Source organism: Centruroides sculpturatus, unplaced genomic scaffold (assembly GCF_000671375.1).
Source record: "Centruroides sculpturatus isolate CEXI.00-Female unplaced genomic scaffold, Cexi_2.0 scaffold237, whole genome shotgun sequence".
NCBI lineage: Eukaryota > Metazoa > Arthropoda > Arachnida > Scorpiones > Buthidae > Centruroides > Centruroides sculpturatus.
In genome coordinates, this window is record NW_019384532.1 from 737,668 (window position 1) to 762,541 (window position 24,874).

At 33.8% G+C, this 24,874-nt stretch overlaps 1 protein-coding gene and 1 non-coding gene across 4 annotated transcripts; one reads left to right on the forward strand and one right to left on the reverse strand.

Annotated features, from left to right (window-relative positions):
• Positions 1–253: 253 nt before the first annotated feature.
• LOC111623076 (catalase-like) lies at positions 254–23,220 on the reverse strand. Of its 3 annotated transcripts, none has more exons than XM_023365560.1 (11): positions 23,090–23,220; positions 10,582–10,712; positions 10,316–10,467; positions 5,255–5,436; positions 5,007–5,186; positions 4,745–4,936; positions 1,213–1,365; positions 1,008–1,146; positions 781–932; positions 551–709; positions 254–472 (listed from the first exon to the last, which is right to left on the reverse strand). In XM_023365560.1, exons 2-11 carry the CDS (start codon positions 10,629–10,631, stop codon positions 446–448), a joined length of 1,386 nt encoding a protein of 461 aa, XP_023221328.1. In that variant the 5' UTR covers positions 10,632–10,712; positions 23,090–23,220; the 3' UTR covers positions 254–445. The 3 variants fall into 3 exon arrangements, with proteins under 3 accessions (XP_023221328.1, XP_023221329.1, XP_023221327.1); XM_023365561.1 differs by having other exon boundaries at positions 23,094–23,112; XM_023365559.1 differs by lacking the exon at positions 23,090–23,220 and adding an exon at positions 12,165–12,328.
• On the forward strand, positions 18,894–18,967 carry Trnan-guu. Its single transcript has one exon. It is a non-coding gene; the product is annotated as a tRNA-Asn (tRNA).
• Positions 23,221–24,874: the final 1,654 nt, after the last annotated feature.

Below are 24,874 nucleotides of genomic sequence, written 5' to 3' on the forward strand. Positions count from 1 at the left end.
GATGACTAGTATATTTTTTCCAAAATTCATGTTCTAAAATTCTACTAGAGTTCAGACCGCCATTTTACTTTAAGTCAAAACATCGAAGACTGTACCACGTGCTGGGCAGGATTGTTACTTTAGAATCTATCTTTTTTTTTTAAAATCTAAATCTAGACTGTTTTGTTTGCCCCCAGATTTGTTTTCATTGACCGCTCTTATACCGCCACCGAGAACAGGCGCAATAAAAGATCTTTCACTAATTTGCACCGAGTTTTAACTGCTTAAAAACTTTTTATTGGAATGTAACATTACAAAAAACTGTATTTCATCCAAATTGACAAAGGATCAAATTCCAGCAAAATCGTATTATAAAGCAAAAATATTGTAGGCAAATTTTATAACGTAAAAACTGCCAGTAACTAAACCTCCATTCATTGAACCCGGAAAGACACTTTGGGCACAATTACAGGCGTCCGTGAGGCGGTTGTTCCTGCAGAAAAGAAAAGATTAAGTCGACGTGTCCGGAGGAAGTCAAATGGCCGACGGGTTCTGTTACTTTTGACTTTACCTTTCTGAGTTTCTCCAAACCTTCTTTGATCCTGGCGCCGAACTTGGGATCCACCTGCGTAAAGTTGCGCACGGCCCGATCCTGGATGAAGACTTGAGCCGATACAATGTGGTTGACAATGTTATCCACTAGACGCTGCTTCTCTTCTTCGTTCAACACCTAAAGGGTTAGAGGAACAGAGGTTATCGGGTATCGGATTGGCATTTTCTGCGAATGGAAGGAAGAATCACCTTGTTCCAGAAGGTGCCAGGCTGAGTGAAGTTGTCGTCGTCGGAGCTGTTGTATCGTTTGGCTTCCGGCGAACAGGCCACGGGTGACTCCATGAACACGGTTTTGTCTTTGGGTCCATTAAAGCTGTTGGGATAGTAATTGGGGGCACCACCTAGTGATACAAAAAGCTATTACCACGGAGTTTACCCACCAACGATTATTTGGAACTGGACCGATTTCCACTAACTCTGGTTGTCATTGAAAGTCTGTGGACCGTCCCGTTGGTAGTGGTGGCACCTGGCACGGTAAGGACAGTTCACAGGGATCTGCAGGAAATTGGGCCCCAGTCTGTGACGGTGGGTGTCCGAGTAGGAAAATAGACGACCCTATGGTTTTGTTTCGGCGTTAGACTCTAACAAATTGGTAAATTGGCGGAGTAAAAAAAGCATTACCTGTAGCATCTTGTCGGGACTGGGTTCCACCCCGGGAACCATGTGAGCTGGACAGAAGGCGATCTGCTCCACGTCTTTGAAATAATCTTCTGGATTTCTATTCAGGGTCAGGGTGCCCACCGGCATCAGTGGGTATTCCGAATGGGGCCAAATCTATATAAGTTATTGAAATGTTTTTTAGTCACAGTCTACTAAAAACCATTCAAACATGATAAGTACTAAATAAAAGACTATTTAGTGGCCGTTTTTATGGGCCAAATTTACTTCTATGCTTTATTATTATGTCCCAACCACTCTATTCTGTCATTTTGACTACAATATTTTCAATTTTATAAACTAGGATTTATCCAAAAAACTGCTTCAAATGTTAGAAAAGTAAGAGCTAAAAGAGGTCTTTAGTATGGATGAAACCCACCAGCCTTTCCAGTATTTGCCAAATGAAGCTTGCCTATAAGGGAAAAGAGTGCTTTTGGACTGAAGAGTGGTAAACAGAAGGCTACTAATGTGCCTGCTGCCGACATCAATGGTACCAAAAAAAATGTACACATTTGGTGAAAGTCTGATGTCTAACAGGGTTAAAACTCATCCGCAAATCAAATAAAAGACTGCAGATAGCCAGTGAACTTTTTGAAAAGTGGATTTAGAAATTGATAATGAAATTTCTAAACAAAAACAAAAAGTCTTTCCTGTCTTAGAAAATTGTGCCATGCGTCCACACAGAATTAAAAGCAAAAATAAGAAAAGTCCAGTCAATATTTATTCCTCTCAATCCAAGGTCACGTCTTTGACCTACAGATCGAGGAATTTAATTTTTTTTTTATTGTTGATGACAGATCTTGCAACTATTTACCCCAGTGACGAACTTTGCGAAGGCAGTGGCCTTTGCAAAGTTTGTCACTGTTTCAGTCCATTGTTTTCAACATTGATGACATTTCAAAATTTCCATAATTTCTTCTGCAGTGATAAAGGTAAAAGACTGGATAGCAATGGTGATAACATTGTAACCAAACCTTAGAACAGGGGTGTCCAACCCGCGGCCCGCATGTGGCCCAAGGCAAGTGCCAATGCGGCCCAATAAAAGTGTAAACAAAACTGACAAATTTATTTATTTATTTATTTCAACGGCATAAACTCGAACAAGAAGTTTCACAAAGTTTACACATATTTTATTTTTGAGTGGAAAGGAAATATTTTCAAATATTTGGAAATGTGTGAATGAGGAAGGAATACTAAATAAAGCTGGAGTTGTGACTCAAAGATTATAGTCCCAAATTCGGGGAAAGGAGAGAAAAGCCAAAAGATAAAAAGTAGTGAGAAAGCTTAAATAGACGTTCTGTTATGCAAATATTGACCCTTAATTTTCCAACCTTCCTCATTTTATCTTTTGTTTTTTCTCTTTGTCCTCTCATTTGGGTCTGTAATCCTTGAGTTCCAACTCCAGCTTTATTTAGTATTTCTTCCAGCGTTGCAAGATTTCGTTACTTTGCACCAAGTTTGGTTACCCTTCTGTTAGTTTGGCGTAAAAAATATCATTTGGCGCATTGGCTACTTTTGGGCTACATATTATTTATAAATATATTACTCGAATAAAAATGCACTTTAAAATGGTGTTTCGTCGCTTTTTATTAATTAGAGACCCAAATAAAACAAATATTTGTGTTTTTAAAATAAATTTTCGTTTATCTCCTTTATAATAAATGAATTTATCTATTTCTAAGTAAAAATTGAAAGTGTCTGTAGAGGTAATTTTTTATAATATTCTTTTTCGTAATAAAGTTTTAATACTTATTACTATAATCTAGATATGGTAATCCTTAAATATACTTGTATATTTAAGGCCACAAGTATATATAATAAAGATTGGGCCACAAGTATATATAATATATTAATACTTGTGGCCCAAAACTCCTTGACTTCTTCCAATGTGGCCCAGAAAAACAAAAAGGTTGGACACCCCTGCCTTAGAAAATCAAACTCACAGAGGCCACAAACTTACCTAAAGCATCAAACTAAAGAGCAATTTTAATAAATTGCAAGATTTGATAAAATAAATCTGTCAAAAAATAGTTTTGTTGCTTTATGCAAGAAATTGGAATTTTGGCCTCCAAATATGCATACGTAGATATAATTTAATCATGTGCATGTAAATTCATAGTAGATTTAAATTTATTAAAGTCATATCCAGGGCCAGTCATTACGGTAAACAACAAAATGTAATGTTTTCCAACATCATTTTTCTTTGGAAAAATGCAGACCACTAAAAGATAGTGTAATTATTAATGCTCTACAACCATACATTTGTATATTTTGTACAATTGAAGGGAAACGATGCAGAAATATAGCCTAACATGATATTAATGATGTCCAACATTACCACCATTTGATTATTGTAAAATTATTCATGACAGAATGTGTTGTGATATAAAAATACTAGCATTGTTATAACCTTACAAAAAAATGCTATTACTTAATATATTTGAATAAAAAGTAGTGAATCAAAAACTGTAGCTATTTTAAACTGCTTATTATTTTCTCTGAAGTTACTATTATTTTGTCTGTGCATACTTGTTTGATATTTCAATGTTTTATTAATAACAAACATTTATAAAACAATCAGGTGCCACTTAAAATATATTGTTATAATACCATATAAAGTAAAATTTGTTTGAGTAAAATACATATGAAATGAAATGTTTAATAAATTTGGTACCTGTTGACAGTAGTTTAGATTTATTAGTTTTACATTGAGGATTTCCTAAAACTTGGAGAAATGAACAGTAGATGCAGTTATTACTTGAATAAAAAAATGCGCGATTCAATAAGAGATGTCCTAGAAATTTAGCTGTGCTCGCTTTACCCGGTCTCTTATCTACATTTGTTAATTGGTGCAGGCAAACGCAACTAAGTTTCTGAGATTTTTCATAGTGATAAGAGTGGTGAGAAATGCCTTGTGGGAACTTATGAAAAATGTGTTAACTTATTATCCGAACTGTCACTCAGTCAACAACAATTTGACCAGTGGGATACAGAGCCATCTGTTAATTATCTCTATGGTTTATGGGGAGAGGAAAAGCATGTTGATGTACTGTACATATGAAGAAAGAGACAGTCGAGACATTGGTTATGTAGACTTTTGGTGGTATTAATGACATACAAATTTGTTCTTATAAGACAGTTTATTGACATGACCAATAAGTAATCAGAAAACTGCCATTTCTTTGATGTCAGAGGGGTCCATGAATAATTGTACTTACTTTTGGCAAACTCCCTCTCTGTTGATTATATCACTGTACAGAAGGGGTTCAAAAACTGTACATGTAATTAATGAATGGTGCCTATATTACTATGTTCCAAAATTAATGTTATAATGAGATTTTACATACACTTGACAAGAGCTTACTTTGTTACTAGAAACAGTTTATAAATATACATTGCATTTAACTTTAATAAAATGTTCAATATCAAAGGTTTATTTTGATTCTTTTATAACAAGACATTAAATGGCAGACTTTAATAATAATAAATTACTCACTTTGGTAAGATCAAATGGATTCCATCTAAAGTTTTCTGCCTGTTCTATAGTCATAACTTGTATATACAGTGTCCAAGAAGGATAGTTCCCACTTCTAATGGCATTATATAAGTCTCTGATGGAATAATCTGGATCAGAACCTGACAGTTCCCCGGCCTTGTCGACAGGAATATTCTTTATACCCTGATTAGTCTATTAAGTAAAATAGCAATGTAATAATGTTTTTCATTAAAAAATATTTTATAAGATAACAATAAAATACCTTGTAATGAAACTTGCAATACACTGCTTCTCCCTTACTGTTGACTAACTTGAATGTGTGAGAACCATAACCGTTCATGTGCCTGTAACCATCTGGAATTCCACGGTCAGAAAACAAAAAACAGACCTGATGGGTGCTCTCGGGTCTCAGGGTCAGAAAATCCCAGAACATGTCGACATCCTAGAATTTTTTCCATTTAAATACAGATAACAATTGAAAATAAAGTACAATAAATAAATAAAAAATACTTTTAAATGAGTGACAGGGTTCCTTTTCTGAGTGTGAATGAAACTAGGAAAGAACATGGGATCACGAATGAAAAAAATGGGTGTATTGTTTCCGACCAGATCCCAATTGCCCTCTTCTGTATAGAACTTCAAAGCAAATCCACGAGGATCTCTAACAGTATCCGCAGATCCACTTTCTCCACCTACAAAGAAAAAAAACATACTTTTTATTTTCACACATTGTTTATGAAGATAGAAGGCTCTCATAATACATTTTGAAGATTAGAGGGCACCTCACACACTATTTTGAAGTCATCAGTGCAAGAACTAGCAACATGCTCCAGAAATAATTCTCAGATATTACAAAGAAATCCATACCTAGACAGAGGAAGCATAGAAAGAAAAAACCTACTGAAATATGAATCCCTACCATGTGACATGACAAACTGTCATGAGTTGAAGTGGCCATACATATATACTGTATATACATTAATGTACAATAAAATGAGTGATTAGCAAACTGATGGTTTGAAAGCAGGAGACAAACATCAGTTTGTCTCCTGCTTTCATGTTTTACCATTTTAATCTCCTTGCTGCATACTCTGGTATATATCATGTATATAGGTTTCCTATTCAAATTTTTGTTTTAAATCCCATGACTTTCCCTGGACAACTTTGTACAAATTCCCTGACCCTCGCATCCCTTAGTGTGGCACATTGACAAAATAAAATTACATTTGACTTACTGTGCACATATGCTATTGCTTCTCCAACTTTTTAATTATTTATTTAATTATTTTTTCTAATTAACAGTTATATAGTTTTTATAATTGCTGAATAATTAAAACTAAAAATAAAACATTTTATCAAATTAAAGCAGTTTATTCTGTTATTTATCCACAATCATAAATCTACATAAGTTTGAAAAAAGAGCAATTATTTATTTACTATTCATTAACAAATCCTGTATAATCCATATACAAAAGTATATTATTTATTAAATTTATATCTTAATAAATTTCCTGCACTTTATAAAATATTAATAAACTGGAAAAAAATGTATTTAAATTAAATTATCACTTTTTGTATTTTGTAAATTTTTATGTATGCTTAGAAATTTTGGGTCCTGAAAATATTCTGCACCCTTTTCATAAGTTGTATTGCACTATATAACTTCTTGCTCCTGCAGACAACTACACTTAGTCAAGCATATTTTCAGAAAAAAATCAACAAGGCAGCCAAGGAGGCAAATTCCATGACTTTCCATGACTTTTTCTGAACATCCCTGATTTTTCCTGACTTTCCAGGTGCATAGGAACCCTGTATATAGTACTTTATAAAACCTTACAGCCCATTCTTGTAAAATTGTGTATTATTTCTGCTAGAAATGATTATTTACAGTTAAAATGCCATCTAGCCATTTTTAAATGCCAGCTAGTCAACACAAGCATTTCAAGCAGCAAACAGTGAAATGTTGGGTATTGAAATTTAACGGCAAACCAGGAAAAGAATTGGCCAACAAATCCCAGTCAGGGAGACCGGTGACCACAACAGACAACTTCCATCAAAAGAGAGTTGAAGAAATAATTCATAAAAATCGTCACTTCAAACAAACCGCCTTTAAATCAGGCATTTTAGAACAGGTGGGCCATGTAATTGGCATTCTTGAATTTCGTAAAGTATGTGCTAGATCAGTGTTCTGCAACTGGTGTGCCGCAGCACACTGATGTGCCGTCACATGGTGAATGGTGTGATGTAAACTTTTACATATTCTGTTAATTTCAAATTTTATTTATATATTTTTATCACAGTTGTGTTTCTTATGCTTGTATTTCATTCTCTGCTGCAGCACTGATGAAATAAGATGATGATTATTTATTCTTTATTACAAGCCATGCATTTTTATGTATTCTAAGAAATTATGTGTAAAAAAAATTTGCTCACAGGTGTTGATGTCTGTTTAATAATAATAATAATAGGTTAGTGGCATTACGTAATTCTATTAATAGTATCATATCATACGTTTTTGAGGGGAATAACATTTTGGTGTGCCGTGTTGAGTCATGGGTGTGCAGCAAGTAGAAAAAGGTTGTGGAACACTGTGCTAGATGAGTGCCAAGCATGTTGTCGGATGAAACAGATCTTATCCAACAACACACTGAATGAGTCCAAATTTCAAAAAAAATCTTTGAGAAGAGCAGAGGCTAAAGGTGAAAACTTTTTGGGACAATTTGGTGACTGAATATGAATATGGGTCCACCACTATAACTTACAGCAAAAAGCAGTCCAAAGAATACTTTCATACAGGGTCAGTGCAACCAAGAACATTCAAAAAACAAAGCTCAGCAAGAAAGATTATTTAGTCTGCATTTTGGAATACAAGGTCTGTTCAAAAAGTATCGGACCTTTTTTTTTGCGTAAACCAATGATGCGCAAGAGGCCTCCTTCGGTGGAGTTGTGGAGGGGACAGTCATGCACAGCCCTGAATTTTTTCCCGCCTGCAGCAAGCGTCAGTCATTGGCAATCGGCCTATGAGTGAGGTCATGTAGCACGTTCTCGTCAGATTCCACTAAGCTGGAAAATGACTGAACAACGTGAGCAGCGATATTACATCAAATTTTGCCAAAAAGCTTGGTGATACCCGAGTGTAAACCATTCGCAAGATTCAGTAGGCTTTCGGGGACGATCCTCGAGGCCAAAAAAAGCGCGGCAGGTCCACAGCAATATCAAAGGTCATGTTGACAGTTTTTTCGACTCTCGTGGGGTGGTGTGTCGTGAGTACGCACCACAAGGCCAAACCATCGCAAAGGAGTACTACCAGGAGGTCCTTCATCATCTTTCCGATACAGTGCGACGCAAACGACCGGATCTGTGGTCGATCAAAACTTGGCAGCTCCATCTTGATAACGCATCCGCCCATTCTGCACATCTGATTCGGGCTTTCGTCGCCAAACACAATACTCCTGTGGTTCGTCACGCTCCATACTCTCTCCACATGGCTCTGTGTGACCTTTGGCTATTTCCCAAGCTGAAAATGCCGCTAAAAGGAACCCGAATTTAGTCGAGAGAAGACATCGTGTGGAATCTGACGAACCGGCTGATGGCCATTCCAAAAAATGCGTTCCAGCAGTGTTTCCAGCAATGGCAGGAACGCTGGGAGAAGTGTATACATTACCAAGGAGACTGCTTTGAAGGGGATTAGGGTTTTGTTCCTCAAAGTCAATAAATTTATTTTTGCCGACCAAAGGTCCGATACTTTTTGAACAGACCTTGTATATAAGGAGTTATATTAGCAAATTTTTTGGAAAAACGGGATCACAATCAATTCTCAGCATTAAATTTGTTTAACATTTGAATGTAATCATATCAAGAGAAAAGGAAGAAAGGCTGATGAAAAATTGCTTCAGCATTACAATGCTGCTGCCATTGATCAGATTGGATTTTCCTTTATTCCCCATCTCCCATATAGCCCTGATCTTACTCCAAGTGACTTCTATCTCTTTCCAAAGCTGAAAGAACACTTGAAGGGGAAACATTTCAAATCTGACAATGAAGTAAAATCAACAGTTACATCAGTGGATTTGACAGAAAACTCCCAAACTTTTCAATGATGGACTTGGCAAAAATATATCAAGGTTAATAAAGATTGGTGAAAAATAAGTATGCTCAGTACATTTGTAAATATTAAAACTTTACTTTCACTTTTGTTTTACTAATCTGTGGCCATCCCTTGCTGACTTATTAATGTGGATGACAAAACTTTTCAGCCTACCCTCATAATATTCTGTTTCTGGAAGTATAGTTTGATATTAAGCCTATAAAACATTGGAGTTAAATTTATAACATCTAACTCAACAGTGTTTTTTCTGGAACTTTGTTTGAAGAGATACGACAATCTGCCTTCCAGGAGGATTTTTCTATGGGAAACTGGGAACCTATTAAGATGTTAGACACATAAAGAAAAGCAGAAAACTCCATATGACCAGTTCATCAGTTGGGCATGAATCCACAACCAACTACAAATGTTCAATGGTTTTAGCCACTTTGCCATTGGTGTGTTTTATTGGAACTACTGTATTGTTCCAAATATAGTGAGACTTTCTTTTTTAAACTTTTGCTTTTGAAAGGTAAAAAAAGCACTAAATGTAAGTAAGTTCTTTTCTAACTTGCATATAAGTACAACCCTTATAAATTATTACATTTTACAAATAGACATATATTTTGTTCACTTGTTGCCAATGTGATATTTCTTTTACATAGTCTTTAGGCAAGAAAAAAATGGCCAATGCAGATTGCGTTGAAAAATGAAGTTTGACATCTTGGCAGCCAAGCAAGGAAATTACAAAGTAATTTGACTCAAATTTCAAATGCACAGTTCTGAAATATGCTCAGAACCACAATAATTGGTAGATAATGCAGAAATTTGGAATAATGAAAGCAAACAGGGAACAGGTAAAAATAACCAACTATTTTGTAGGCAATTCTGCAGATGTAAAAAAATAAAGGTTGTATTTAATCCTAATTTTTATTTCTTACAAAATGTTCCTTGAAACTTACGGTCATACTATATTTCAGGGGCACCTGTATATTGGGCACATGCCTTCTTTGTCATCGGGTAGCATGTTTCTTAATAATCAAGGAAGCTCTAAAGTTTCATTTTATTTTTAAATTAGTTAAAAATGTTTTCTGTGATAAAATTTAGTACATTTTTTAGATGACAAAATAACAAATATTTATTGTTAACCAAAAATTTGTTCAAGCAAGTTGTGATTAGTCTAGTACCAAGGTACCACTATATTTGAATAATTAAATTGATTTTGATATACACAGTAGCATTGAGGGATTAATTGTGTTAATCAAGAGATACTGTGTATATATACACACGCACACACATCTTGCATAATGTACATACAATGCTCTTTCTTATAGTTTGTGGCTCACTTTTTTAGAATCTGAAGGCACCACTGCTATCTGCTGTATTTTGAACAATATAGTAAGTATTACATCATATAAAAATATGAATTTATAAATATTTAATTTATATTAATAATTTCATTTATAAATATTCATAATCACACTGACCGACAGTTGAAAACCTAACGGCGATTGGAGTTTCCTTTCCAATTTTTTCAAAAAGCTTTGCCTTGCAATATTTTGTAATGTCGTGAGTCACCACAAAAGTGCCAAATGCTCCCGCTCCTTTTGCATGAACCACTCGTTCGGGTATTCTCTCTCTGAAATATTTTAAAAAATCAATTTTTTAAAAGGGAAACAATCCAAAGAACAACCTAACAAGTTAGTTAATTTATTTTATAACACACTTTTTATAAGGTGATAAAATTTCTAACCTGTCAAAATGAGCCATCTCTTCCAAATATACCACATCTTGCAACAGCATGGGACCTCGGGGTCCTGCAGTAAGAGAATTGAGCTTGTCTCCAATCGGACATCCCGTCTGAGTGGTCAACAGTTTTCCTTCCTTTAAATAAATACGTTTAAAATCATTCAAAGTCAAAAGGATTTCATGATAAAGAATTTGTGCACACTTTGTCTTTTTATAGCTTTAGGGCTAGCAAAATCCTCAATTGAAATTGTTTGAGGAAAAAAATTTAATAAACAACCAAACATCAGCCAAATTAAATTGGGCAGAAATTATACTACAAATATTTAGAAATTACACGATAACTAGAGGTAAATATTACACGCCATCTCTTAACTAAAGTGGTAACTATGGTCGATTGATTATTAATACGTTGAGTTTGTGGGACATTTAATTATAAATTTAATAAGTTATATAAAATTGTTTATTTTGCATTTAGTGCCTGTTTGCGTGCAAAGCCCTAAATATTTAGATTCAAAGACACAAAGCACTAACATGCAACTTATACAGTCGGCCCCATTTTATTCGTCACAAGGTCCAATCTACGACGGTTAGGCTAGCACATAGCAGTCCCAACCGAAAACATTCACAAAAAACCTCAAAGATCCGGATTAGATCCAACCCACATAATACGGGACAGCAGAGAGACAAACAAATATTGGTTATACGATAAGAATTCCTTATCACACAGCCAGTGTTTACTTGTATCTTAAGAGTTCCCACAGACCAGAGTTCACGAGCAATTAGTATTTGTATTTTTCGTAACTTTCCACCTCGTAGGCATTTTTTTCCCACATCTATTACAGGTTAATTAAGCCAGAACTAATTCCACACCAGGTGGGACTCTATGCAAAACATAAATGCAAAGCATTTCGAAGGCAAAAGGCCGGGCACTGACCGAACGCAAGTTTTGGGCAAGCAGATGGACAGTGCCACCACAAAGCTAACACCCCAAGAGGAAGTAACTTGGCAAAGAGAGACGGAGCCTGACGCGACTGTGGATAGTATTAAAGTCACGGCCTTGACTCGAGGATCCATTACCGTCCAGCCATCCAGTCGCCGACACCCGCCAGCCCGTGCCAAAATAGATCAGAGTCCACCCACTTATATTTGGGAAGATCTCTCCAATAAATCTTTTAATAGAAGTTCTAAAATAAGTGAATAGCAAATAAGAAAGTATATTTATTAGGTTTACTACTGTAAATATTTGATGCGCATCACATCAAGTAAAACACATATACAATTTCTATACATGTTTATCATCAAATTTCCTTGTCCTTTTTTTTAAAAAAGAATATAAAAAGAAAAAAAGAAAATAATTGTTAAGAGAATTTTAAATATAAAAAGAAAAAAATTGTGGTAGAAGTAACTTTATGTGTATATATTTTATATGCATACACATAAAGTGACATTAATTAACAAACGATTTAAAGTAACATGTACAAAGTTTCCAACAACACTACACACCACAGACGTGACGACGACGATGACTTTTGCAGTTAAATTACGTATAAAATTACACGTAATATCATAAATAGCACCAGTACTTACGGGATTTTTCTCCTTATATTCGCTCAACTGTTCCGCAGCCTTATCGCGATTCATTTTTAGCAAAATTTAATTACTTTCTTCCGCAACGATGACAACAACCTACACCGACGATGCCCAAAGCTCTAACTGGCGCGGCGGAAAATAAACACGACGATAACAACTCGACATCGTTGCACCGACCTCTCCCATTGGTCGAATCCGTCCATCGACATTATAAGTTACGATTACTCGAAAGATTAAAATTTCGAGATATTATTATAGTAAAAATATATTTATTTATTTATTAAATTATTACAACAATCCTTAAACACTTTATAATCGAATTATTTATTTTATATTTTAAATTAAAAATAAAAATAATAATAATAATAANATCATTTTGGTATTTAGATTTAATGTTGTCGGGTTAATGTTGTTTGTTTATATTTATATATAACTTATAACATGCACAAAATAAAAATAATAATAATAATATTCTTCATTTTTTAAAAGGCTGAAAATAATTAAAATATTTGCCAAATTGTTTAAGTCAATAAAATTAATAAAAAATAATTCTATATCGAAATTATATAATAAACGCTTAAATGTAATATATATAAAACGCGAATGATGGCGTTGTTATTTCGAACTTGGCTCCTGCCCAACTTCATCCAGATTAAATTTTGTACGTTGCACTCTTCGATTAAACTCAAAATTATATAACTTGGGGGGAAAAATTATCATTGAAACTAATATTTGCTATGTTTGAATGAATAAAATAAAATTTTCGTCGTGAATATTTCTATCGCAGAATGACAGTCGTCTAGAGTGCCTCTTCCCAATCAATAGCTCGCGAACTACGGGCCACACTAATAGATACCGCCCATTGAGTAACGTTGAAGAAATTTCATCTACAACTAAATGTCAAATTATTTTTTCTTATCTAATTTATCGCGCGTATATAAGCTTAAATAATAATCATCCCGAGAAGTTTGTCTAGACATTTCAAAAGCCATAAAATCTCCTAAATTAGAAATTTTCTAATAAATTTCGCTCGAACGACAAAAAACAAACCATATTATTTTACATTTGGATGACGAAATGGGTTGGAGAAAGTTAACTTATTTGAAATGTTTTCGAATATAACCTAGTCCCGCTCTGATTTTCTTTATGGTTTTATTTATGTAAAAAGAATTAGAACGTTTTATTTTAACAAATCGGTAGTCACGTCTTTATTCGGCACATCAGATAATTATCCAAGAAGCGAAAAATAGAACAAATTAGCATTTAGAGGTCGGTCGGAAGAAATTTTCCTTATTGATATTTCGTAACACAAATTATACATCAATTTTTTTCCTTGTAAATCATTATTAAACGTGTCTAAAACGGGTAATTTGATGCGAAAAACAGTAATACCAAACCGTTATTTCTAGTTTCCGACAAGTGAAAATTCGCTAAAATATCGCTATTACTTTTTGTAACGCAATATTATTTTATATAAGAAATATTTTTTAAAAAAAAGCCAATTGTATTATAATAAATAGTGCATATCGATATATCTAGAAGAACAACTCGTAAAGATAATTTATTGTTTTTAAAAAGTAATTATTTTCGTTAGAATTATAACTTAAAAATAAAATAATTAATAATAATTTAATTAATAAATTCAATTTTCTTAGGTGGCGCACATAATCATTAAATCCCTCTGTCGGTTATTAATAAATTTTTTTTAAAAATAATTTTACGCCACGGCGAGAAATGATAATTAGAAATTTATACTATTAAAAAAATTTAATGTGTAAATGTATTGATTAAAATTTTAATTATTCGTGTAAAAAATTCTTGAAGTATTTTTGGAGTCAAATACCTGACTTATGATGTATTATGCTCTTTACGTTATTGCCGAATCACCGCTTCAAATTTTACGGCAATTAATTTCACGTTTAACAAACTTTTAATGACTCCGTTATTTGGGATGACTTGCAAACTCTAACATAATTAAACGAGAAATGTTCTCATTTTAAAACATTATTTTGGTAGTTGAAGCGTTTCGGGACGATGTTAAGAGGATTGCTCTCGGTTTCCTCGTTAAACCAATAAATTGCTTAGTTTTTAATGAAGGTAGAAAGGATTAACGACAATATTAAGGAAATTTGCTAGATATAATATCTATCCCGGTTTATAGGAAATACATAAGAATTCCTTTATTAGGTTTATCTATAATACAGGAAATATCATGAGGAAATTATTATTATAATTCCTTAACATCAGGAAGTTCTTATTTAAATACATTCGATAATTCAAATAACGTTATGAGAAATTCTTAACTTTTACTCAACGTTACACTCACACAGACAAGTAATATTATTGACTTATGAATATTTGTATTGTATTTCTCAGTTAAATCTTTAAATATTTAATTATGTCTTTTACATCGTGGAAAATAATATAAAATGTTTTAAATAATTTAAAAACAAAAGAAAACACAAGAATTTAAATCTAGAGATTTATCTTGTGAAGGAAGTTCATTATTGCATATGATACACAGTCTTATATGGCTATAAAAGTATATTAGATGTATTATTTAGGATGGTTACACTACAATTAAACATGGTAATCTATCATCGGAAAACCTTCTAGATAAGAACTCCTACTAATACGCCCGAATTATAAATTATGAAACATAAATGGTACTATGTTCTGCAAGCTTAGCATAGGCCTATCCTCCTTTACGTGCTCATGCATTACAGTTATGTATAATAAATTGAAAATTAAGCATAGATTCGTGACGTAAACATTATATTACAATGGACTTAGTACAGATTAATTTAATAGCATAGACGAAGAACTGGACTAAAATCAATTCATAAAGTTTTATTCGATATTAATTGTTATAATACTCTATTCTAGCTCGTTGATTACTCTATAAATTAATGCAATACGTTCACAAAAGTACGAAAATTACGGTTAGGGAAATTAATAATACAAACGTGAACATTTAAACAGTAAATTTATTAGATTTCACAAGAAATTATTGTCTATTTTCATCGTTAGAAACTAAATTTGAAACCCATTGACCGCATCATCAACTAATTAAATCATTATCGACTGATATGGTCGAGAAAAAGTAAGATTAAATTGATGAGAGATAACGGCATAAAGAAAAAGAATTATTTTCAGACGAAATTTCAAATTTAAACAGTTGTTTATCTTTAGAAGTTGCAATTCATCTGCCTTAATCAAAATGAAATTCCTAGCTATTAAATTATTTCTACCACTTCATACAATTATGTACTGTATAAACAAAACATTTTAATAATTGTTATTTTATACTTTTTTAGCATATGTGTCAGTTATGTAAAGTTTATCATCGTCATTCAAATTATCGTTGTCTTACAGTTAAATATTTTATCAAATTATCGCAATATCTTTAATATCGAAACTCATTATCATGTGATAAGGTTAATCTCCAAACTTCGAAGCCCACCAGTAGCCTAGTGAATAAAACTATGGAACACCGGTAGTTGTTCGCGGGTTGGCGCCCGATCAACAGGCCAAGGACTTGGAGTTTTCTGGGTTTTCTTGGCGTAAAGAGGGATCAGTTTCCCGTAAAAAATCCTTCCGGGAGGCATTCCCTCCATATACCAACAAACCAACCTTTGACACGTAAATTAACCAGAAATTACTGAATAGTTACTTAGGAAATAGTAATGTAGTCGATACGATGTTGTAGATAAAGTTATAGATATAATTGTGTAGATTTATCGTTACAAACAGTTTTATCTGGAAAAGGACAGAGAACAAGAATTTAAAATCTGAAACTAGTCTTTTTAATCACATTTTTAATACTTTTATCTAATGATAAAGACAAGGAAAGAGCAAATTCTTTGTTGAAATTGCATCAGTTCTCTCGATATAATAATAATAATAAAAAAAATACATATGGATGTAAAATCTAGACGATAGTGATTATTGTCTGGATCTAGATTTAAGAATTAATTGTAATATTAATTACGAAAATTCGAAATTTATTATTGAAAATAAATAAAACGATTATAAATTTACACCCTAAATAAAAGGAAAAATATATATTGTATAAATGTAACTATTGAATGGTCAAAGAAGTTCTAGAAATCATTTAGGAACTGTTCTGGAGCACTAGGATTCGAAGACTGAAATTTTTACCAGGTTTTTGTCCCAAATACAAAGGGTCCCATCTACCACTACTAGGCCCGTTATTCCGTTTGGATCTATGGTCTTTCACGGAAGTCGGTTAATCAGACTCACAACAAGTCTAACATTTAATAAAAATACGTTTATAATTTGGCAGCAAATTCTAGACAAGTACTAGCTTATAACATCACTTTTCTTGGTCTATCGGTGCCGAATAGACGAAACAATCCAACGACTAAAACTGATGGCGGGTAAGCGCCTCACAACCGGGATGGCCGTGTAAGTTTTTGGATTTTCTCCACGTAAATTTCCCCATAGAAAGTCTTTCCAGGGTTGCCGTATTCCATGAAATCTGGAGGTAAGTTTGGAGCCAATTCTCCAATTTTGGCACCGGAAGTAGTCTCTGCCGAAAATTAGACAATTTAATTGCGCGACCGAACTTTCGTCAGATTTTTCTTCGCAATTAATTTAATTTACATAACAGCAAAATTACAAAATATGTCGTCATAATTTTTTAACTACAAAATTGCAATTTTAGTATTTCCGATATAAATCATGGATTTGACAGACCCAATTTCACAATTGTTATTGGATTTTAAAATGACAAAATGTGTTGTATCGTGTTAACAAAATCATAGCATTTCATCGTAACATAAATCCCTAAATAGAGAAAAAATTCGAGTGCAATCTGATCTAACCAATTCAATTCTTTGCGATTTTAAAGATATTTCGTCGAGCGATTATTTAATTGTTTATAAAAATTTAGTTGTCATCGTAAATTGACATATAAATGAAACAAATAACCGTACGATAAGAGAAATCAGCTACTACTACGGAGGATCCGGATTCGGATCCCATCTAAGTCGTCATAATATATCAAGATATGTCGTTTATCCACGCATTATGAGTCCGAACCATCCACGTAGACAAGAATTTGGCATACCACGCTAGTTACCACTCTTCCTCACTACATGAAATCAAACCTGAACAGAACTAATAGGTTTATTAGTAATGTTTGCCCAAGCTAATCTATCTATTAAGAGAATTCAACTTAGAGCCAAGTTCTAAATGTCTGAATAATTTCAAAAAATTATTTATTGAAAAATAAAGACGAAGATTATAAATCGAAATCAATTAACGAGTCGAGAAAACTTGTATTAAGCAATACTTCCAGTAACGAAATCACCATCACCCAGGGTTAATAAGTTACTAAACGAGAAGAATGACTCGACAAATCGATGTTACGTTGCTTCATTTGTTTATCAAGAAAATTTCATTTTATTTTTAAATGAAACAACCCTGTGTTATGCACATATAACTTTGCTTCTGAATATATATTTTTTACTATTTTATACATATATATATATGTTCAAAACTTTTCGCGGTACACCGCTAGAAAATCACTGCTCTAGAGTATCCGGAGATGCACCATCACTGTTACTATACGAATTAAAGTAAAATAATCTTGGAAATTCTTTACATATTTTCGATTAATTTCTCGTGTCTAATACATAAATAGACGTTAATTTCTCTTAGAAAGTCTTCCGGGAAGGCACTTTCTTACAGATTTCGCAAGTGGCAGGACATTTCGCCGAAAAGTAAACATCATACAATGATATCGTCCTTTTATAATTTGTTTTATAAAGCAGTTACGAAGTAGGAAAAACAAATAACATTAAAAAGAAGAAATATAAATACAGTAACAAACAAAATATCATTTGTCTATTGTTTTCGTTTTTAACCTGGCTGGATCTTCCCAAAGTGGTAAAGCTTTTATCAAATACTCGGGAAAATTTGGTAAATTTGTGAGCAATGTAGGAAAGGTGTTGTCCTTTATTAATTATTGTGTGCTAACAAATCTTCCATACAAGTGAAAATCACATATGTAACATCTTGTTAATTATTTATCTTTCGGTGGAGTAGCTCTGGCCCCACTTTTCCAAATAAATTTGTTTTACTTAAGATGGCGATTTTCTGGTCTTTTTCGATGCAGTTGCAAACATTTTATACAGGAGAAACAAAACACCGAATCAAACAATAACATGTACAGGCTACGCAATCAAAATTTCGCATCCACTGTTGCTACAGTGCAACTGCCGATGTAACTAAACAGTTGCTAAACATTGTAGCAATAATAAATGCAAAATAAATAAAAAAGAAAGTAATTTCATGAGCTTTTGTTTTAATGCTGTGCTGTTTAACGCAATTACACAGTGATGATGCCTTTAGGCAGACATTAAGTTGGTTTGCTTGCAGACAGGTGTCGGCAAGCAAACCAACAATCTATTATCAACAAACCAACTACAATCGGCATTTATGATTTTTGCCAATAGACAGCGAGTCGGATACAGAAACTATATACTACCCCAAAATATTGGGGGTAGTATATAGCTTAGTGTTTAATTTAGGGTCTAAGTAATAGTCATACAAACTTAGATTCAGATCCGTTTAAGAATAAAGATTTATATACAGGACAAACCAACAAGAATTAACTTATATATATAAATAAATATATTATTGGACAATATTACTTCAATAGACAATGATATAAGGCGATTAGATAGATTCGGTAATCAAGCCTCCGTGGCGCAATCGGTTAGCGCGTTCGGCTGTTAACCGAAAGGTTGTTGGTTCAATCCCAACCGGGGGCGGTTCATAATTTTTTTTTATGTTATAATCGTTTTCAGTCATTTAAAAAATACAACACAACATTAAAGAAAAATGCAAGGACTAAGTCTGAAATCAGAAAAGTGCGCTCTTCTATTCTCCATCGAAGGCATGAAACATGAAGTTTTTCGCGAGGAAAATGTTTCTTCTATGAGAAAAAGTGATAAGACACTGTAGAAATTATTTAATTACATTCTTTTAATAATGCTGGTGATAAATTTAATTATTCCTCACGATTAAATAATGACATATTTCAAGTAACTATTATTAATTATCAAGATGATTCAACAGCGAAACGGAGTTTGCGTTTTTATTAATTTCATCATATTCTGGCGGGGATGAGAACAAAATAAAGAGGAAATGTTAAAACCTATTTGAGATAAAGCGTGGAAACAATTCTGCCACGTCTAACCAAACCATTTCGTTTTATCTTTTAATCTGTGCCAATTTAAATATAATCGAGTCGTGGTTTAAGGCAACGCTGTACACGGCGGATAATCTGACGCCTCCCGAAAGCTTTTTCTACGGGAAACTGCCCCCTATTTAGGTGTTAGAAACGTGGTCGGGGAATTGATGAGGTATTTGTAGGAAGCTATTGTTAAGAACTCAACGTTTTCAAAGCATTTCCGAAACGTAACGATATCGGGTATTTTCTCTTATTAAATATTCATACGCTCGACTTTTCCTCTGTTAATCGATCATAGATTCGTGTTGAATGCATTAAACAAGTTATGCTAATACAGAATATCAACTCTATTAAATGACTTCTTATTTATTATTAAGTAACTCTCATAAATATTCCATAGCCAAGCATCTAATCGAAGTATTAAGCACGAGAATGTATCTTTCAGTTAATTTCGAAGGCACAATTATTTTTAATTAATAATTCTAGAAAAAAAAATGATTATAGACCTTCCAAAAACTCGATGGTTTTGTTATCTGGATAAGAACTGGATAATTTTTTTAGTTTAATACATAATACTTTTTATGTCAACAGCAAATCACGGAACCGAATGTGCCACCACAGGAATAATTTTCGTCTCGAACTATAAACACGAAAGTATTTAATAAATATATACCTAATATCAAAATACATGCAGATTACGAGAACTTCAAAATACACGTAAATACATGAAATTTCTCCGTTAACGATTGGTACTGTATTTACTATTAATAAAGAATAGTTTAATATTTTTTCAGAGCTTTTTCACTATTTTGTTTATTATTTATAAGTTCTGCAAATTAGTCACGAAAATTCTGTATTTTTGTGATGAACAGTCGTAGTATCTGTATCAGTATTTCTTGCAGGTGTGCAGCTTTCTGCTGAAAGTGTCATGGCGGTTCTGCCTGAATTCGCTTCAAAGATAACGGTCCAGTTCGGAGTCTAGTAATTATATGTCGTTGGATGATAACGATAGTTCGTACAAAGTACCAGTCAAGAAGGCTGGAGCCCTTACCCCATTCTCCCCTACTTCATTCTTCTGAATTTATCTTAATTCCAAAAAACATACACTGCATAAATATATATTATTTTGATTATATCTTTTGCTGGAATGAGTTTGCGACTATTCAGCAAAATGTCCTGACATTAGAAAGACGAAAAGTAAAAAATAAGCCGCAAAAAATTCCGCGAATGTGTGTGTTTGTGTATGTGTGTTGGAGTATATTTCGTTTAATATATCAGGATGGGGTAAATTTTTAGTAATGAAATTTGACACGGTGACTTGTATACGAGGAGCATTGATGCTAGTAAATTTTGGTGGTTAAAGGTAAAAGCGGTGGGGAGATACAAAAGGTCGTGTGTATCTCCAGTAGGGTCAGACTTGATAACGAGTAAACTTGACATTAACATTTATACTTTTTCAAAAAACTCATCCCTATCTTTAAAATTAAGCTTTTTGCCATTTTATAAAAATAAAAAATATAAAAAGTTTTTATAAATAAATCTCTGAATAAAATTGTATGTGGCGCCATCTGTTAAGTAATAATTTCAATAACTTTTATAATTTTCTAAATAAGATCTCATAATAGTCGGGAAAGTTATGCAACTCGTTGCTGTATTTAGTTTTCCTATGATATTCTTCGAATAATTTTTCGAAATACCTTTTTCGTCGAAGTTTTTTTGAATTATCATTTCTTATTGTAAAATGTTTCTTCTTTAGTATATCGTTGTTGTCACTCCGCAAAACCGTAATTCTACGGAAAGACTGCAATAATTCCGTTCCATTGTTAATCCCTTAACTATTGTTCGAAATGCTCGTTCTAAAACTGACGTCACGAACGACGTCAAGAGACGTTTAGACTCGGGACGTCGACACGAGTTTAAAATTAAATTCTTTTAATTACGCCAAGACTGTATATCGTATATCTACATACTTTATATACGAAGAGCAAAGAAAAATACGACAGTATAGGCTCTATGGGGATGAATTTTTCATATTATAGATGTTCCATAATATATCCTGAAGGCGATGTCTTGAAGAAGAGTTTATCAAATTATGTATCCACGTTGATTGTTTTGTAGAGATATTATCACGATTAATTAACAAATTCCCATACTTTTGTTATGTAAAATCGTAAAACTAAAATTAAAAAAAAAATTAGAAATTGATATAGTTCCTTGTTAAATATAAAATCAAAGTTTCGTGGAGAGCGAGAAGTTTTCATTTGTGAAAGTTACTTTACAAAATGGCGATTAAATGAGTTTCTATATGAATTGACAATCCGAACGATCAAATTAACATATTTTTAGAAGATTAACAGAATTTTTTTAAAATAAAATTAACGCTAGTAACAATTTATTTGTTAAGGGTATGTCAAAGAAATTTGTTTTTATTGTTTGTGTTAAAAGTGGACTCGCACACCTTCAATAAATCACAAAATTGCTATAAAATTTCATGAATTTGTTAAAATGCCGGCGATACCCAGTACCAGATAAAGAACTGTTCCGTCCATAACGCATCTGTAATGAGAAATCCAGTTCCGTTTTCTAATAAAAACCAAAGACTATGGGAACGACTGATGAGTATTCCCCATCGTCTCAAAAACTTCCCTACGTAAATGCAATAGTGTAATCACACGACTTATCTTAGAATGTATTAACTGATACAGTACTTTCAAAATGGCGGCCGATTGACCAAAGTGGAAATAACGTTATCCTATCTCTGTGAGAGACTCGTGCTCGAATTCTGTCGAGATTCGAAAATTGTCATAAATTCAAATCGGTTGTGTCGAGCCTGGCCACTCGACTCCCGGCAGCTTCCATTGTGGATCTAAAATAACTGTCACGAACGTGAAGACAGATATTCGTGTGCGCAAGATGTTAAAACTTCAAACTACACAGTAGGATTTTTTCGGGGGGTAGTCTGACCGGATGTATCGGGCCTCCGTCTCTTACCACCCGCTCGCCCCATTGTGGGTCTGGCCGAACTCATATCGGGTTTGCTAAAAACAGGACTTCTTGGTGCCCACAGGTAGGAAAGAGTTAAAGCCCCGACTCCCGTCGGGATATCTTCCCTTTCGGTCGCAGCGAGAGACGATATAGCGTCCCGACTCCCGTCGGAACATCGGGAGGTTCAGCGCAGCGAGGGTCGATATTAAAGCTCCGACTCCCGTCGGGATATCTTCCCTTTCAGTCGCAGTCGAGATAATCAGGTTTCTGGATACAGAGGTTTGCATTTACGTGGAATATAGTTGAAATTGAAGATTATAAAGCTACGAAAGAGTGGAGGGCGCGTGGGAAAATGGGTTCTAATTAAAATTACCAACAAGCGATAGTATGGAAAACCCTTGTATTGTGTGACAACTTGGACTTAACGAAGTTCGTCTTAGCCAGGTTTTACTGTACATAAAAACGACATTATAAGAAAGCAAAAGACAACTTCAACATGCACAGAACGTATTGAACCTATGTTTATATAATATTTAAACTGATGTATGACTATTCCCAATCAAATTTTTTATGTTATCTGATAAATTAATTTCAGAAAGTCTCAGGTTTGAAATGAAATTCGATATCTTAAACTATAAATATGTTCCGATTTAACGTCTTATCGGCAATAATTCCATTTTGATTTCATATAAATCATAAATAACAATTTACTTACTTACTGAAGTTCATTTATATTGAAAATTCTTTCGGAAAATCTCATAGAAAGCAGGAAGAACGATGAAATTTCCATTTCAAGATGGCGCCCAACAATAGAAAATTCGAACAATTAGTTTGTTTCGAACGTTCAACATTCGGATAAATACGTCACGCGTTACGTCAAAACTTTAATGGATTTGAAATATTTCTCTTGAAAAGTTAAAATAATTTTTTTTTATCAATAAGTACTACGATCCTGTGTAATACTTTCTCTGGTTGTAAAACACAGCAACGATACAACAAAACCATATATTACGAAAAGATGTTTCAATATTTACCAGAAATACGGAAAAGAAATGCATCCGAGGACCAAACCGTAAAACACCCGGATCGACTCAACATCGACAAGAATTCACAAGAAACCGAACTCCCAACACAAAATGACCAAACTAACAGCGAATCAATGCCGATTACTCGAATCCAAGTAATAAAAAAGAGAAATGAGATCCAGAATGTATTAGATACTAACAACAACACCGCAAACAAACATCAACATGATTCACCACAAAGAAGAAGAAAAGATAGACGCTAACCGCCCACCAGTGACCAAGCGGTCTTCGTACCCTAAACACTGGGAGTTCGGTCGTGGGTTCGCGTCTCGCTCGGACGGGCTGGCCACGTGGAGTTTTTCGGGTTTTCTCCACGTCTGAAACGCCTAAATTGTGGTCAGTTTTCCTTAAAAAGACATCCTGGAAGGCAGATCGCCCAAGTGTTGCTTTGCCATAACTTAACAAACAACAGAAATGTGAAAAGAAAATGAAGAATTTTAAGTCAGAAATTCGTCTTAATGAGACGGAATTTCCTATAAAAACTGGATAACTGGTAACCTTAACCCCTTAACAATGGAGTAATCAGCCGCTGAACTCAACAGAAGTTTGAACCGTTGATCGCAACTGCAAGTTATTGAATATATTGAAGTGTATTATTTAAATGCAAGGCACTTAAGACGTCAGCCCGACACTCTGAAGACTCAGGATCGAATCCGAGCGAGCAACTCCAGAAATTTTTTTCATGTGCAGTCTGTTCTGGATATGTCTGGCCCCGACCCTCACCAACTCGCCATTCTCATTGCGAGTCTTGCGAAACTTACGATGATCCTGGGGGAGAAGTTCTCTCAGTTCCCACACGACGGTAATTTCAAAAAGAAGTAGTCTTACGCCTTAATTGACTCAAGCATTTAACGCCGAAATGGCTGAGCGGTTAATCGAAAACCAAACCTCAGGCCAGAAAGAGTTTAATAAAGTTACAATGTTAGAAATGTTNCTTAGCCTGATGATGGCCAATAGAGTTGGCTGAAAACGTTAGCTTTTCATTAAAAGTTTTCTCAGCAAATTAAGGTGTTGTGTTTTTTTGAGTTTACAAGCAAGTGCTGAGTGAGTGTAATATAGATAGATTTTATATTTTTTTCAAGATAATAAATGTCTATTAATTGCCCTGTCAGCTCATTAAATCAAGGTAAATCGTGATATATGCAAATTGGCTGACTAGATGAAAAGATGGCCTACAAGATATGCTTGGAAGAACGAAGACGAAGGGCATGATTTTATGTAACAGTTTTAATTAGTACTATTTATCAATCGCTTTGTCTGCGTGTTAAAAATTAAGAAAACCGATTGTGTCATTGTAAAAAAGTAAAAAGACGGCATTTATGGTAGTCGTCATGTAAACCTTTAGGTCGTCTAAAGTTCTGCTATGTACTAGTTGGGTGTCTGTATTGGAGTGAGGTATGTTTCACTGGTTAAAA

Coding starts and splice junctions, on each gene's coding strand:
- LOC111623076 (XM_023365559.1), bottom strand. CDS start 12,218: ATGAATCGCGATAAGGCTGCGGAACAGTTGAGCGAATATAAGGAGAAA. Junction 10,713..12,164: donor AATATAAGGAGAAAAATCCC/GTAAGTACTGGT, acceptor ATTTATTTAAAG/GAAGGAAAACTGTTGACCAC. Junction 933..1,007: donor GACTTTCAATGACAACCAGA/GTTAGTGGAAAT, acceptor TTGTATCACTAG/GTGGTGCCCCCAATTACTAT.